The 15,250-nt window shown below is 45.3% G+C and overlaps 1 protein-coding gene across 9 annotated transcripts in view; it reads right to left on the reverse strand.

Annotated features, from left to right (window-relative positions):
* EXOC6B (exocyst complex component 6B) overlaps nucleotides 1–15,250 on the reverse strand; it is a 325,177-nt gene that overhangs the window by 94,887 nt on the left and 215,040 nt on the right. For 8 of the 9 annotated variants that reach the window (XR_009725215.1, XR_009725216.1, XM_061351946.1 and 5 more), the window contains one exon: nucleotides 5,170–5,243. Coding sequence is in view for 7 of the 9 variants with exons in the window: in XM_061351946.1 (XP_061207930.1) it covers nucleotides 5,170–5,243 (74 nt within the window). In the remaining 2 variants the exon portion in view is untranslated. Of the gene's footprint in view, nucleotides 1–2,432; nucleotides 2,859–5,169; nucleotides 5,244–15,250 lie in introns of those variants that run through there. The other variant, XM_061351948.1, reaches the window with a different exon arrangement.

The raw sequence follows: 15,250 nt of genomic DNA on the forward strand, positions 1-15,250 counted from the left end.
ACTACCTCATTAGACTTTGCAGGTCAGTGAAATCACATTTACCTGCAAATATAACAAGTTAAAAAAGCAACCCAGGGTTTCCTGCCCCGTGGGAACATACCTGGATGCTGTCTCAAAACTCCTGGAGGGACTGTCTTCACCTTCCTACCATCCAACTGCCTCGGGTAACAGAGGAGAGGGGTGGCCAGAGCTTTGCAGTGTCACATCAAGGCACAGACCCATGAGGCCTTGGCTCTTCAGCCCACTTTTGCAAGGATTCCCCTTGGCCACCATGCCTGTGGCTGGCTATGGAAGCACTGGACCACATGGCAGCAATAGGAAACAGGGCTACACCTCTCACCTTGCCCAAGTCCAAACCGCCAAGCGCCTTTAAAGCAGCCAACAATCAAATCAGATGGAGATTCAAAAACCTTATTTATCATGTGATGTTACGACAAGAAGCTAAGCTGGGTATCTACAACTGCCAGCATTACTGTATCCATCAATGTAACCTCATAGATGCTGCTCCCTGAGCAAGTAGCTCTTTAAAACCAAGCACAGAACCAAGAAATCCAGATGTCCCCATGCATCTCTCTCAAGGTTGAATCTAAAGGATGAGTTCACACTGCAGCTTCTTTATCTTGGCTCACATTTGCAGAAAAACATGTACAGCTGCTACACCTTTGAAGCCCACCAACCAAACATGGCCAGAAGGTTCAGAAGTCATTGAGGGAAATTAAGATGGACACAGAGATAGAACAACTGCACATTTCATATGGGTAAAAGTTCCTGCCTAACTCTGTATTTCATCTTCTAAATGAATTAAAAACCACCCTCCAGTAACGATGCAAACAATGCAGAAGAGATAGGATTCTTCCCATATGAGGGGAAGAACAGGGCAGGGATTTAAGGGAACTGTGCTCCTGAGGGGAACACTATTTTATTAAGCATCTCTATCAGAGGTAATAGGGGAAAATTAATGCATCAGAGGGAGACCTTCTCATTACGCAGCTGGCCAGCATCCAACACAAACCCACAATAACCACAACTGGGTTTTGAACGCAGTAAAAAGACACACAAAATGTTTGCTATTGGACAAGCAGTAGGCAGAAGAGCTGTTCCACGACTAATGACAGCACTTGCCTGTCTTAACCTCACTGATGGGGTTTGAAGAGCTGATGCTCAAATTCATAACCACTGTCAAGTCACGACCATAACATAAAACAGAAGAAAGATGGGGCAGAAGACTGGAACCTCCCTGTCCTCATTCCTTGCACATCCACGTGTCTCCAACAAGACCCTCCTGCCTTTCCCTACATCTCCCTCAACTTAGCACTTGCAGAGGAAATTCAACACACAGGATTTATACTTCACTGGACAGACGGAGAGGCCTAAAGTGAGGAGCTCAAATCCATCGAGTGCCTTCCCTTGCTAGAGCCCAGAGTGGAATTCTTCGAGTGCTGGAGACAGATTTTCCTTGGCAGGCGGCCACGAGTGTCGATCTGGCTTTGAGGAGAGATCAGCGCGGCTGTGGAGTGCAGCGACTTCACAGACAAACATAAAACCTTCCTCTTCAGCTCACTTTCGTATAATAAACCCATGAAAATGAAAAGCTAAAACATTTCCAGCTGGCCAGAAGCTGCGGAGAGAACAGGGGACTTATTGCATGCGCAACCTTGGGGTTGATTTGAAATCTCCTGGACATCTTCAGTGGTATTTGGACATTCAACAGTGTTTGGACAGAAGTGCCGAAGTCACTTTGGAAAGAAAGATGCAGAAGACTGTATTATTTAGGCACCTTTCATATTTTAGCAAGGTTATTTATGGAACTAAATCTATTTCAGATTTCTAACATACAGCACAGTGCATGTAACAGCAAAGTTTAAACTTTAAGGGGAAAAAATAACTTGCTTTCTTGTAAAGCCTTAAATATTTGAGTATTGCTTTCAGACCCTTGTTATAAAAGGGCTCTTACAGAAGGATTTGAGATGCGACTTGGCTGACTTTATCACTTCATTAGAGGTATTTATGGATTTAGAATTGTCCCAGGATGAGAAGAAAAGTCCTCTTTTTAAATTACTGTCTGCTCAAAATAGCAATTTTGATTCCCTGGGTTTGACTCATGAGCATGTAGTGATAGGACAAGGAGGAATGGCTTGAACCTGCCCGAGGGGAGACTGAGCTGAGCTCTTAGGCAGAAGCTCTTCCCTGTGAGGGTGCTGAGGCACTGGCACAGGGTGCCCAGAGAAGCTGTGGCTGCCCCATCCTTGGCAGTGTTCAAGGCCAGGTTGGACACAGGGGCTTGGAGCAAGCTGCTCCAGTGGAATGGGTCTGTGCCCATGGCAGGGGTTGGAGCTGGAGGAGCTTTAAGGTCGCTCCCAGCTCAAACCATTCTAGGATTCTATAGCTCTTTTCCTCTTTACCACACAGTGATGGAATTGCTCCAGTTTCCCTGAGCACAAGGTGAAAATCGGGCTTCCAATGCAGAGAGCGATTTTACACTTGAATCTGCTGCACTGAACAAGGAGGAACTCTGATACTCCTGACAGCAACATTTTTATAGGGCTCATTTTCTAGTACAAGGATCTGTATCGAAGGCACAAACCAATCACTACAGTTTTCTATCATTTCCTATTTTATTGTACTAAGAATTAATTTTGGTCATGCCCTTAATTATCCCACATCACTCTGAAAACTGTCTCCCATCTGCAACTGCTCTGTAACAGCTCGCACTGAAATACACTGGGAAGGGAGGGGGAAATCTCTTTCATCTCCTTACTTAGTTGGTGCATTTCTTGCGCAGTCATTTTTCTTCCCTACATAACCAAGCTGCACAGAGCCACGCTAGCTGACAGGGCAGCTCCAAGGTAAGTATAAACCTACCTGAAATATAAACCTGAAATTACTTTTAACATTTTGAGAATGTCTGGATTTCAGGCTGGAAACACCCCTGCATGATCTATGCTCACATTCCCTCCCAAGGAGAAAGAAAACAGCCAGGAACACAAACACTTAAAGGTGGCATCTTTTTCCCTACTCTCAGCTTTAAGTCAATATTGTGTTAACATTTAGCAGCTTAAAAGAGAAAGAACGCAATGTCCAGAAAGAACAGATTAAAAACAAGTTGGAGAACTAAATTAAAGACCTTCATCCATCCACCCTTCCAGCCATCCCCTGCTCCCAGGCCTTGCAGCTGGAGCTGCCATCCTACAGGAAGCACCACAGCGCTGGAAGCAGTGGAACAGCTTCACACAGATGGAGTTTGGTGACATGTTACATGTAATGGGATTAGGTTATCAACAGGATCAAGTGAGTTGGGAACTATCTCATCCTTGCACGTTATTGTAAGCTGAGTAAGGCAGTGATAGGTGGGCTCTTCTCTACATGAATTGATGAAGTGTTGTCAATTATCTGTACAATACTTGGCATCAACAAGCATTCCTGTTATCCAGAAGATCTAACACTGTCTGTCCTCACCTGAAACTCAACAGGCCAGAGCATCTCCCCTTTCTCCTCGCAATATTATTTTTAAAGGCAAGGAAAAAAGACAGGACTACCTTCCCAGAAGAAAATGCCATGGACAAAGGAGAGCATTTGAAGAGGAGGAAGACCTGAAGAGGGCTACCATTAAGCTTTCTCCCCACCCAAGCTGAATTCATTTGGCTTCATTTTGCACTTATAAACCATACAAACATTTCACTGCTAATGCACTGGCTCAGAGCAGCTGAACCTCCCCGAGTATTTTTAAGGCATTTCATTCTTCAAACAGCCACAGCTTTCCTCTTCAAAATCCCTGCATTCATGTTTTCCTGCTTGGAAAAGGACCAAAGCCTCCACATTTCCTTATACCCAGAAGGTTGCAAGCGCGTTGCGTACTGCGGTCAATAAAGTGTCAAGAAGCTAATGAAGATAAAAGTGTCAACACAGAGCAGTGGTAACACACACCTTTCCCACGTAGCTATTTTGACCATTTTGCAAACAAATTTGGCAGTTACTGGCAGGTCCAAGTCCTAAAATCAAACGCGTGGCATCTCGATGCTATTAAACTTATTGCTGCTCTGCAGAAGTGTCATGGCATGACAGATTGCTCCCTGCACATCAATTGGATTCAGAGAAGTTCTCAAACCCTTACGGGTTAAAAGCAGCTCCAGCATGAATCAGAGTCCCAGTGGTAAGGAGATCATCGATACAAGAGATTATGCAGATGGAAGAAATACCCTCGGCACCCAAAAGTTTTCAGAATGCAAACTACATCAACCCTGGAAACAAGAGGCACTGCATCATGATGGCAGGAGGGACAAAGCCAGGGGGGTTTAACAGACAAAAAAAGATTGTTTTAATAGGAGAGAAGCATCAGTCATTGAGTCTTACTTCATTCAGACTTTCTATCCAACCCATCCATCTTCAGTGCCAAGAGATGACAGGACCACCTCACTTTTTCCCCCCAGCCTAGTGTATCAATAATGCCCATTTCTACACCAAACAAATGACTTTCACTAGAATGGCCCTTTTCCCTAAATTGGCTTGCCAAGCCCCACAAATGCCTCAGTACCTGCTATGGTCAACTTGGCTCTAACGGGGCCCCCTCAAGAGGTGGGCACCGATGGGTGAAGCCTTCCCCAATCATCTTCCCCAACAGCCACTTTGTCATTCATGGCTGGGGACCATCTGCGGAAGAGGGGACCGGGGAAGGGGGGGATGCTGCCGAGCCAAAGACGGACACCAACGGATGCACACACAGGCATAGCCTCCCCACACAAGCCCAAATGCAAATTCCTTCGCCCTCGCAAAACGCCTCTGTGGGCATTATCTGTGAACAAAAGTCCTCGAGGCGGGCGGTCTCTGCATCACTGCTCGCTCTGTCAGCACCACCTGCTTGGCGTCAGCTGCGAGAGTCGCCCAGTTATCTTTTAGCTGCGTCGGCAGAAGCCACCGGCAGCACAATGGACCCCATCGGCCAGGGTCAGTCTTTCTCACCCCCGTACCACCAGCCCTTTTCACCTCCATCATCTCCAGGAGAGCTCAATAAGGAGGTGGCTTCGAGCGTAGGGAGGAGGAGGAGGGGGGAAATATAGGTCTCTGGCGTAAATCACTGACGCCGTTTCCCCTCCTCTCCTTTTCCTTAAGACCTGATGGTCTTCAGTCACACATCTTAAAAGAAAAACAAAAAACAAAAACACAAAGACTTACTTGTCTCAAGTCGATGAAGGCCAACTGCAGCGTGTCCCCTTGGAACCCAGGCACTGGGCCGGATCTGGCAAACTCTGTGGGAAAGAAAAGAGGATAAAAAGCGCCTTTAACTAACCATGGACAGGGAGATTGGCAGACGGATGACAGGGAAGACAAGAGAGGCTGGGGGAGAGGAGGACCGCGCTTCTAAGGAGTCATGTCTCCCTCCCTTCAGCGTCTTTGTTCGCCCTTCAAAATTCGTGTCATCAAAACACCATTAATTCCACCGTCCTGACAGCAAGGAAACTGTACTAATTCGACCTGAAATTTATTCCCATGAGCCGTACTGGGCTTCAGAGTATTTGTTTTGTGAACGGACAAACAACTCGCCGAGAAGAAAAGGGGGGATGGGGGTGGAAAAGTTTTTCCTCTCCACACAATAAAATCTTCAGCTGTGAAACTCTTTTCAGTTCCGAAAGCTATTTATATTTTAGGGCGCTGAAGGAATTTTCTAATTTCACGCCTGTCACCAGGCCCCATAAGCATTCATCAAAAAAATATGCCCAGCCCTGTCATTAATTACTCGGCAGCCGATCTGTGCATTATCTGCTGGGGTGTGCTTCTTGCCCGAGCACGGTCACCCCAAATAGGAAGAATCGCGGCCATTCTGCTGCGTATTTATTTCTGTTGGATGAAGACATCTGACAACTGAATACCGTTGGTTTCCAAAGCCAAGAGAATATTTCCAAGGCCACATTTCCCTCCTTCCAGTGTAATCTGGCCAATGTTTCATAGTTAAGACGTTTGTTTTTCTTCTAAGCCATTATTTAAACCAAGTCTAAAACCACTGAGGGGGACTTAGAATCATAGAATGGTTTGGGTTGGAAGGGACCTTAAAGCTCCTCCAGTTCCAGTTCCCTGCCATGGGCAGGGACACCTTCCACTAGAGCAGGTTGCTCCAAGCCCCGTCCAATGTGGCCTTGAACACTGCCAGGGAGGGGGAGCCACAGCTGTTCCAGTGCCTCACCACCTTCACAGTAAAAACTTCTTCAAATTAAAGAATGAACCTTGCATGAATCCACATCAGAGAACCTCAGCTCTTCACGCCATCTAATAGCTTTTACTTGGTAGCACTCATGAAGCCAATGACTGCACATATTCAAGGGTATCTTTTGATGATGCTCCTGGGGTTGGTTTGCCCAATGCTGCCTAATTTTCACCCTCTTTAGTTACAGAAGTAGTGGCTTTATCTCTGCTCTCCATGCAACCGAATGGACCTAATTTGTGAAGCCACAATTCAACACCATGAAACATTCAACACGTTCAACTTCACATTCTCAAAAGGGAGCTTCTGCCTTCTGAGTTTTATTGCTCCTGCAAACACTGAAGATGGTTCACACTGAAACAAAATATTGTCTTAAGATTCAGCCATGTTTAAGGGCAAAAAAAGACAGAAAGAGGGAAAAATATACTAATGTACAGTTTTTTTAACTTAAATATAGCCCATTATTGCCAAACTGTTCTGGTTTTTTACCATACAGGAACCCTCAAACCAGCTCTTGCAGCTCCACAAAGCTGAGGACTAAGCAGTAAGGAAGGTAGATTTTGCCTTCTGTCTCCATGACTACACAGAGGTACTAATGGATCTGTCCTGTCCTTAAATGCTAAGCAGAGTCACATCATGCTAGCTGGTCTTCTCCTTCAATGCATCTCTTTCCAAAAGTTATCTCATTTTCAAGCAGATGCCACAAACCAAGGAAAACATATCACTGCAATCCTATTCTTAAAGGCCTCCTAGAGCAGCCCAGTCCTATGAGCAGCCCAGTCCTATGAGCAGCCCCTATGGCTCTAATGAGAACAGACTAATGAATTAGACACAGGAATACAGCCCTGTTCCTCAACTGCCTTATTTGTGGAACCAAAGAAGGGTTATTTATCAGGTTTCTTGTTCCACCTTCCATTAAAATCTCGGGATGGAGACCATCCTTCAATACAGACACCGGTACCTCCAGGGGCACAGCAGCCAGTTTCCAGACATCCATGGCTTTGCTTTTTAATATTTCCAGGTGCCAGGAGAGCTCTAAGATTGAAACCATCGCTCATCTTTGCAGTGATCAGTCAAGTGATAACTGCTGCAGGACAATAGCAAATAGGGCTGTAAAATCATTACTTTTAGCCAATGTTACTAATAGAAACATGTAATAAAAAATAAGAAAGAGAAACTATGCACATGACTGTTCACGTTTAGATTTTAGATTTAGATTAGAAATGCTTTAGACTTGGAAAAGCATGAATCAAACCCAGAAGAAACCATCCATGGTTGTGCTTATAGACTTTGCTTCTTCTGCACAGGGAGTGGACAAAGGTAGGAGCTGCTCAGCTTCCAGCCACTTTCACTGCTCAATGCTGCAATATTCAGGCTGCAAATAGTCCAAAGTGAGGTTATATTTAACCCTCAAAAACTGCTTTAATTAATTCTAGCTGTAAAGGCATTTTAATGTAGGGTTGCTATAAAATTTGACTGCAGCTTGCCTGAGCCAGCACACGCGCAAGGAAGGACTAACATGAGCTTTCTGACTCTGATCTGCAAAGGGATAAATCATCTTTACACATTTGCTCTACACCCCACTGTCTCATCTGGAAAAATTATCCCCAAAGCCACATCAATCCTAAAACACCCCCAGCTTTGGAAAAGCACGTACCTGAGAAGCTAAAACCATTTAGATGTGAGAAACAGTGTTTGAGCATCCTCTCAAGAGATGAAACTGCCCTGCGCAGCTCTGTGTCTCAGACATCCCTGGGTTGAGGTACGCAACAAACTAAGCTCTAAGGATGGGGTCATGTCATGTTACTGATTATATTTGGAGAAACAGTAGAAAACAGAAACCCTGAAAAGACTGCAATGAAAGAAAACTTCTATTATGGAGTAAGGGCTCACACAATAGGAATCTACTTAGAAGCACACACGGAGTTGTGGAATTTAAGGTCTTCCCAAAAGCACGAATTTCACATCCTCAGGAGAAAATGCCTGTGACTGGGTTTCGAATGTTTTCACAAGCCTCCTGAATTTATCACCACTGTCATCTGCTCGTGAACAACTCAAGACAGATTTCATCCCAAGACAAGGTTGCTCGTTAGCAGCTCACCTTTAGCTGTCTCTTACTGAGGAACCATGTGGGAGGAAGGCTGGGAGAGTTATGGAGTGATGCTGCCCTTTAACACCACACATTACAACAACGGTAGTGCCTTGAACCAACATTTACTTGAACAGTAATTCCCATCAAAAGAATGGATTGGAGCCTCTACTGCATTAACAGTGCACTCAACATCCAAGAAGTGAAATGACGCATGAGATCATATTATTTGTATTACGGAAGGAATGAAATGAGATCAAGAACATGGCTCTGAAGAAAGCTGCTCCAGCACTTGGCTGTTAGGAGCTCGAGGAGGAATGAATGCAATGCTTCACCCCATGGTTGTTGTAAAAACAGCCGTACCTTCTGTAATCGCAGGTCACAGTTTACATACCAATGCCACAAACTTCTTTGGAAGGAAGAATGAACAAAGTCTTACAGAAGAAAACAGAAACAAAGAAGAGAACAGAGCTTTAGAGCAAAGACACAGGCAGTTCTTCTTGGTTTTAATCTCTTCAACCAGATTTCAGGATAATTTTCTTGGAACGACCAAGCACAGCGTTGGCCTCAGTACTGTCGGATTCGTTTATTGCACCGTCTCCACTACCAAGGCAAGCAGCAAACATAGCAAGCCACCTACAGTACAGCCCCTTGAGCAGAAAATCACAAGAGAATAGAGCAGATCAGTATGCGCCTGTTTGTACAAAGCATTTAGCCAGGCTAAAGGTTTGAGAGACTTGTGTTCAGGCCAAAAAAGTAATGTCTTTGCAAGGTCTACAGGCTTGGGCCACCCAGGGCAGGTCACAAGGGGACTCTACCCTCTCTTCCAAAACATTTCACCCATGAAAGAATCAAGGAACAGGAACCGTTAAGCCCTTTACAATGAACAAAGAAGAAAGAGTTCAAACGCACACCCGAAAAGAGACATCCACTGTAAATTAATTACACAGAATGGGGGAATCTCTTTTTGTACAAGGCTGAGCACATGGGGACGGAGTCTTACCCATATTGTGAGGTTAAGATGAACCCAGCCGGTGACTTCATTCCTCAAAAACATCATTCTGAGGGTAAGATTTTCTCTGAACGACATGAAACCACCAGAGTTCATGACTGCAGACCTGAGGGATCGAGGTTACAGCAGCTCCTGTTGAAGGCAACCCAGGCAACCTGCTTGTGGTTGCATCACCATGAACATGATTTTGCATCTGGGGAAACACCATCTCATTCTTCTTCAAGAAAGAACACAGAGCTCAAAGGCATCTTCCTTAGGACAAAACCTTGGAAACCTATCTTAGAAAAGCCAAGTGACAGGACCTCTTGCACCCTGCCCAGAGGATACTCAAGCTGAATAACAAATCTCTGCATGGATGCTGGAGAAGCTCACAAGGGGAAAAAAAAGGGAGAAATAATAAATAGAAATTGAAGCAGGAGGAATAGCGAGAAGATCCCAATTTCCATATTGAGCTTATATGTCACCCACACCATTCCCACGCAGCCCTGCCTTGAAGCTGTTCCCTATTACAGGCCAAATGATCAAAGCTCATTCCCATCTGGGGAATGCCAGAGAGCTGTGGGGAGAGGGAGGAATTCCCCAAAATACACTGAACTGGGTCAGATTAAATAAAAATGTCTACCCCTCTCCATCATTTGTTCCTCTGATGGAACAAAGTTGAGCCTGGAGTCCTTTTATTGCATCTAAATGAGTGGTGCCAGGGGAGGTGATGGTCTGCTGACAGGGCTGAGGAGCATTCACAGCCCCAGAGAGGAATTCCTCAATGATGGACCACTAGATGTTCTCAAGCAGAAGGAAGCACTTAAGAAATTGCATGAGATGTGCAGCAAGAAATCTGGTCCCTGCCAATCTGCAGGACAGGGTTACAGAACCAAGTACATATAGGTTCCCAAACCATAACCCAAGTGTGTCTATCTTAGCTTCACTCCACTAAAATACTAATACTAGGAAAAGTGGAATGTGCACATCTCACTATTAGCTTATTCAAGCTGCAAAGGTTGACAAACATCAACAGCATGTGTTCATGATGGTGGGGAAGGGAAACTGGGTGCAGAGCTGAGGAACTGTACTCTTAAAAGTGCTTAAACAGCATTAGGTGTGGACAGAGGTATCTTTTATTACAGTTACAAAGGACTGTAAAGATGGGTAAATAGATATCAGTGGGTATCTTGGTACAAAGGAGAACATATGAAGGTGTTGGAGGTGGAGGATATTCATAATATTGCAGCAGAAAGCAGAAGTTGGAGACAAGAGGAGAGGTGAGGCTGAGATGATGCCATAGGATTAGCAACAGGTTTACAAAGTAGACAGAAGAGAAGAAAAACAGAGAGAGAAATACTGAAGCTAAAATGCTGAAGGAGACAAGGTGATGGATGGAGAACACAGGGCAAAAGATCAGGTGATGGTTAGAGGCAAGCAGGAGGTCTAAGTTCAAGGACAAAGTAAAATGGCTGGAGGGAAGCTCATTTGTCTCTGACATCACACAAACTCCAGGATTTGCTCAAGTCTGACTTGCAAAGACCACTTACGTAGAGAGCCTTGTCCAAATACTTCCCATCAGCATCCAGACACAAAGGGCATGGTTCTGGTAGCTCATGGATAGGGAGTCATACACTTCTCCGTGCATATTTATACACACTAAGTGACCAGGCATTGCTTTCTTTGCCACTGCAAGCACTTTGCAAGCTCTGTGAAAGGCCAGCTGAGGTAAATGAATGCAGCACTAAATAAATTAATGCTACACCCAGGGGAACAAATTCAGGGAGAAATGAGGGTGGATAAACCAGAGCATAGGAACGTGGCACAGCCATGGACCACAGGCTCCCAGTTCTACGCCCTCTGTCACTCGGTGCAGCAATAATTTACCCTTCCCATTTCAGAAAGCACATACAGCAGTGCCTGCAGGACAGCTCTGCGGTTAATACGCATCACCCCACTCTACTTTAACAGCAGGAAAACACAAAGTTATGTTTCCTAATGAAACGGGGAACAGCCCCCAACGAGGGCTGAGTTTGGACAGGTGAAGAGGTGGAAGGAAGCAACACTCTCCTTCTGTCCTCTGAGGGACAGTGCAGGTCACAGCCATCATGAGCAACAAGCACCAGGCAATGAGGGGGTCTGACAGCTCTCAGGGATGCGCTGAACTATGTGCTTGTAAAGGCATCATGATTTGCTTGCTTCATGGTGTAAAGGGTCTTTCAAGCCATCCACACAGGCAGCTCACACAAACTGTGCTGAACCTTACATATGGGACAGTCCAGGACCTTAACAACACTTCAGTCAATAGGCAGCCGCTTTCTAAGGTGCCAGAATCCATGATCTGGTTCAGCCATGGGCCTCTACACTAAACACACCCTCACACTCTCGAAGCTCAGCACCCTTTTGGCAGAACTGCTGGTTTTCTTGCTGCTCAGCCCCAATCCAGGTTGTGATGTCCCAGGATGCAGCATCAATGCATGAGCCCAAGCCAGCCTTAAGGAGGAAACGTGAGGCAAGGAGCTGTGTTTGTTCTGACACACACAATAAAGCATCACCCCCATCACACTTGTGCTCCGGACCCTTCACTGGAGCTTTGTTGCCCTTCTCTGGACACACTCCAGCAACTCAGTATCTGCCTTGGAGCGAGGGACTCAAAACTGATCACGTTATTGAAGCAGCATCAGCAGCATGGACTTTTCTCTCCTGATGTGAACTGCTCAACCCTTTCCTTCCGTTCACTGCAACATCCCCTTTTCTCCTCCAAAATACAAGCTTTTGCTAATGCAAAATGGCAGGATGGATACCAGCAAGTCCACAATGCAATACCCTAAAATCAGGGAGTTTGTCCTCAAAACCTCTTCGCTCACCTCCAGTGCTGAGCATGCTAATTCCCAGTGGGATGCAGGTTGGAAGAGCATCAGGCAACCATTCACAGGGTGTGAAGCCCAGCCTGTCCTCTAGGGAGAGGACTCCTCCGGTGTGGTGCGCAAACCCCAGCATCCTACACAAAATAACTGCATTTCCACGTGGAAAGTCCTCAGAGCCAGATAACGTGGCCAAGAGGGAGGTGGGAAACAGCTGTGCCAGGACCTGTATCAGCACATTCTGGCACGCTTGTGTGCTGGGATGGAGGATCCCTCAAACGGGGCAGGCATCTGGGTTTCCTCCTGCCTGCCCCCAGGAGCGATCTGACTGAAAATGGGGAGTTGAATGCAATTTGAAATATAATTTTTACGGTGCTTTTAATTTCTCATAAAGCAGCGGTTAAAAGACTTTGGAGATTAGGGAGCTGCTTATTTTATGATCTAAGGATTGTAAAAACAATCTGCCTCAACCACTGCTGGAACCGGTTACAGAGATGGGAAACGCTTTTGTAGGAGCGAGAGCAGCCCCCTTTTTTGTTGCCTTTTCAGTCATAATCTCCAAATCTGGGTTGTTACACTCGATTCCCACTACCTCTGAGGTACAGGAGATATGGAAAAATGATACATAAACCAGCACCAGGAGGTCCCAAAAATGAGCAGAGCAGGGAACTGGGTTACAAGGCACGTAGCAATTACAAAAAGCACGTTGCATGTGCTGTTAAATCTTGGGTTACAGACGGATTCTGGAAGACAGCAAACTCATTTTATAAAGCAAATGCCTGGTCTGAAAAAAAGCATCACCTCCTCTATTTACAGGTTCACAGCAATATTTGTGTTAGGGTTTTTTTTTCCTCTCTAGAGCTGTTTTTTTTTTCCTCTTTTCAAGCTGGTTTGCTGGGCTGGAGCCAGAATTCCTTCCTAAATTGAGACATAATTAGACGTGTCCCACTGTGTCTTGCTGGGCAGTTCGTTTAACCTCGATGCCTTACTTCACTTCAGGTTTAAAAAGGAGGTAAGAGAATCTCTCTTGACTGCATAAAAAAGAGCTACGTGGAGCCAAGCAATAAGAATGAGAGTTACAACTAATACCTGGCCAACAACAGGCCATTTAAAAATGACTTTTGCCTTTCCCTGGATGCCAGCCGTGCCATCCACACACGCACACACTGCTGTAAAGCTGCATGAAAAGACTTTCAGACCTCCGATACACACCTTGGGAAACAGGTTTTGGCTGGGACAAAACAACAGGCTACCCCCCTCCATGGACAGGACCAGTGCCTTCCATCTCCTCAAGCACCTTGGTCTCACCACTGGGATAATGCCAAAGGAAAACAGCTCCCTTTTTTCCTAGGTTTCTCTCATCTTAGCTAACCTAATAGGAGCTTTGTAACTTTGCAGCTCTACTCTTCTTTGCCTCTTTCACACCTAAAATACTGCTGATGTACATGGGACTATTCATACGACCAAAGGTTTGGCTCACAATGTTTATTTGTTCTATGATTTCTTCCCAGTTCACAGAATCACAAAATCCCAGCCTGGTTTGGGTTGGAAGGGACCTTAAATCCCATCCAACTCCAACCCCTGCCACGAACAGGGACACCTTCCACTAGAGCAGCTTGCTCCAAGCCCCTGTGTCCAACCTGGCCTTGAACACTGCCAGGGATGGGGCAGCCACAGCTTCTCTGGGCACCCTGTGCCAGCGCCTCAGCACCCTCACAGGGAAGAGCTTCTGCCTAAGAGCTCAGCTCAGTCTCCCCTCGGGCAGGTTCAAGCCATTCCCCTTGGCCTGGCCCTACAGGCCTTTGTCCAAAGCTCTGGATTTCTTGTCAGCCCCTTTAGGTCCTGTAGACTGTTATAGGGTCTCCCCTAAGCCTTCTCTTCTCCAGGCTAAACAAGTCTGAGTTCTCAAAAACCTTTATTTCTGCAGGTCGTAACATTCATAAACTGTATTCACTGCTTTGAAAATGCAAAACAAGCACGTTTCTATCAGGGGGTGTTTCTAGTGCAAGTAAATGATCCCATCACAACCCCTTCACCTGACCACCACCCAGGCTTGCAAATCTCAACCGAATGCAAAGTTTCCTGCAGCCATTCCCTTTTTATGCTAATATTAGAGTAAATATTAATAAATCAAGCAATATTTTACAAACCCACAACTCTGTAGAATTTATGGGTGTCTTGTTACAAGCCTAAGCCAGCATCTTTTTCACCACTACAATTGTTATCTATTGTGTATAGAAACCCATATTCTTATAACGTGTATTTTATCTACCTTAATACAGAGCAAATTATCTGCATCACCCTCAAACCATGCTTAATATGCAACTAAGTCCTTTCATTAATTTGCCTCACCACTCTCTTAACCAGCTTATACCTTTGGCATTCATAAGAGATTAAAAGAAAAGCCTAATAAACTCCAAGACTGAAACTCTGAAGCCCTGTTCCCACATCACAGACCTCACTAGAAGTGCTCTAACCAGCTAGAAAATCCTATTTTAACACGATAAGTAGATGATAGAGCTGCTAACCTAGGGAAGGCTCTGGTGTCTGGGGAGAGAAAAAGGGCTGGAGGCAAAGACACAAAGTTGAATATGCAACTGGTACAATAAGGATGTTGAGATGCATACCTAGGCTTTCAGGAGAAGGATAAAAAAACCCCAAATACACAGAAAACTAAACAAAAACCTTAAAAATGGGAATATTTTGTGAATACACCAGTTCACTCTTGGGATTGGCTTTTCCTAAAACAAAAATCTTAATGCACTGCTTCTGTAAATTAGAACTATAATTATTCCTAGGGTCAGCAAAGCCACCAGAGAAACCCACAGCAATGAGGGAACGTGGTTTGTTGCCAAAAAGGCAAGTAAAAGACTTTGTCTGGGTTTACTGATCTGGGGGCTGACAGTGATGGATAGGAAGGTTACAGCACCGGCATCCGTCTCCATTCCCTGCCTGTGACGGCACCTTGGGAAGGGGCTGCGGGGGGAGCAGGTCGCCTGCCCAACGCTCAGGTTGGCGTCACCTGCTCTTGAATGTCTGAGTGCTCCTGGTTTTGTCTCACAAAACACTTGGAATTTAAGGAATCATGCTTTTAAACCTGATATTAAAAGCCA

Source organism: Neopsephotus bourkii, unplaced genomic scaffold (assembly GCF_033783945.1).
Source record: "Neopsephotus bourkii isolate Nb327-2 ecotype Australia unplaced genomic scaffold, CSIRO-AGI_Nbou_v1 NB_616, whole genome shotgun sequence".
In the NCBI taxonomy this organism is placed as follows: domain Eukaryota; kingdom Metazoa; phylum Chordata; class Aves; order Psittaciformes; family Psittacidae; genus Neopsephotus; species Neopsephotus bourkii.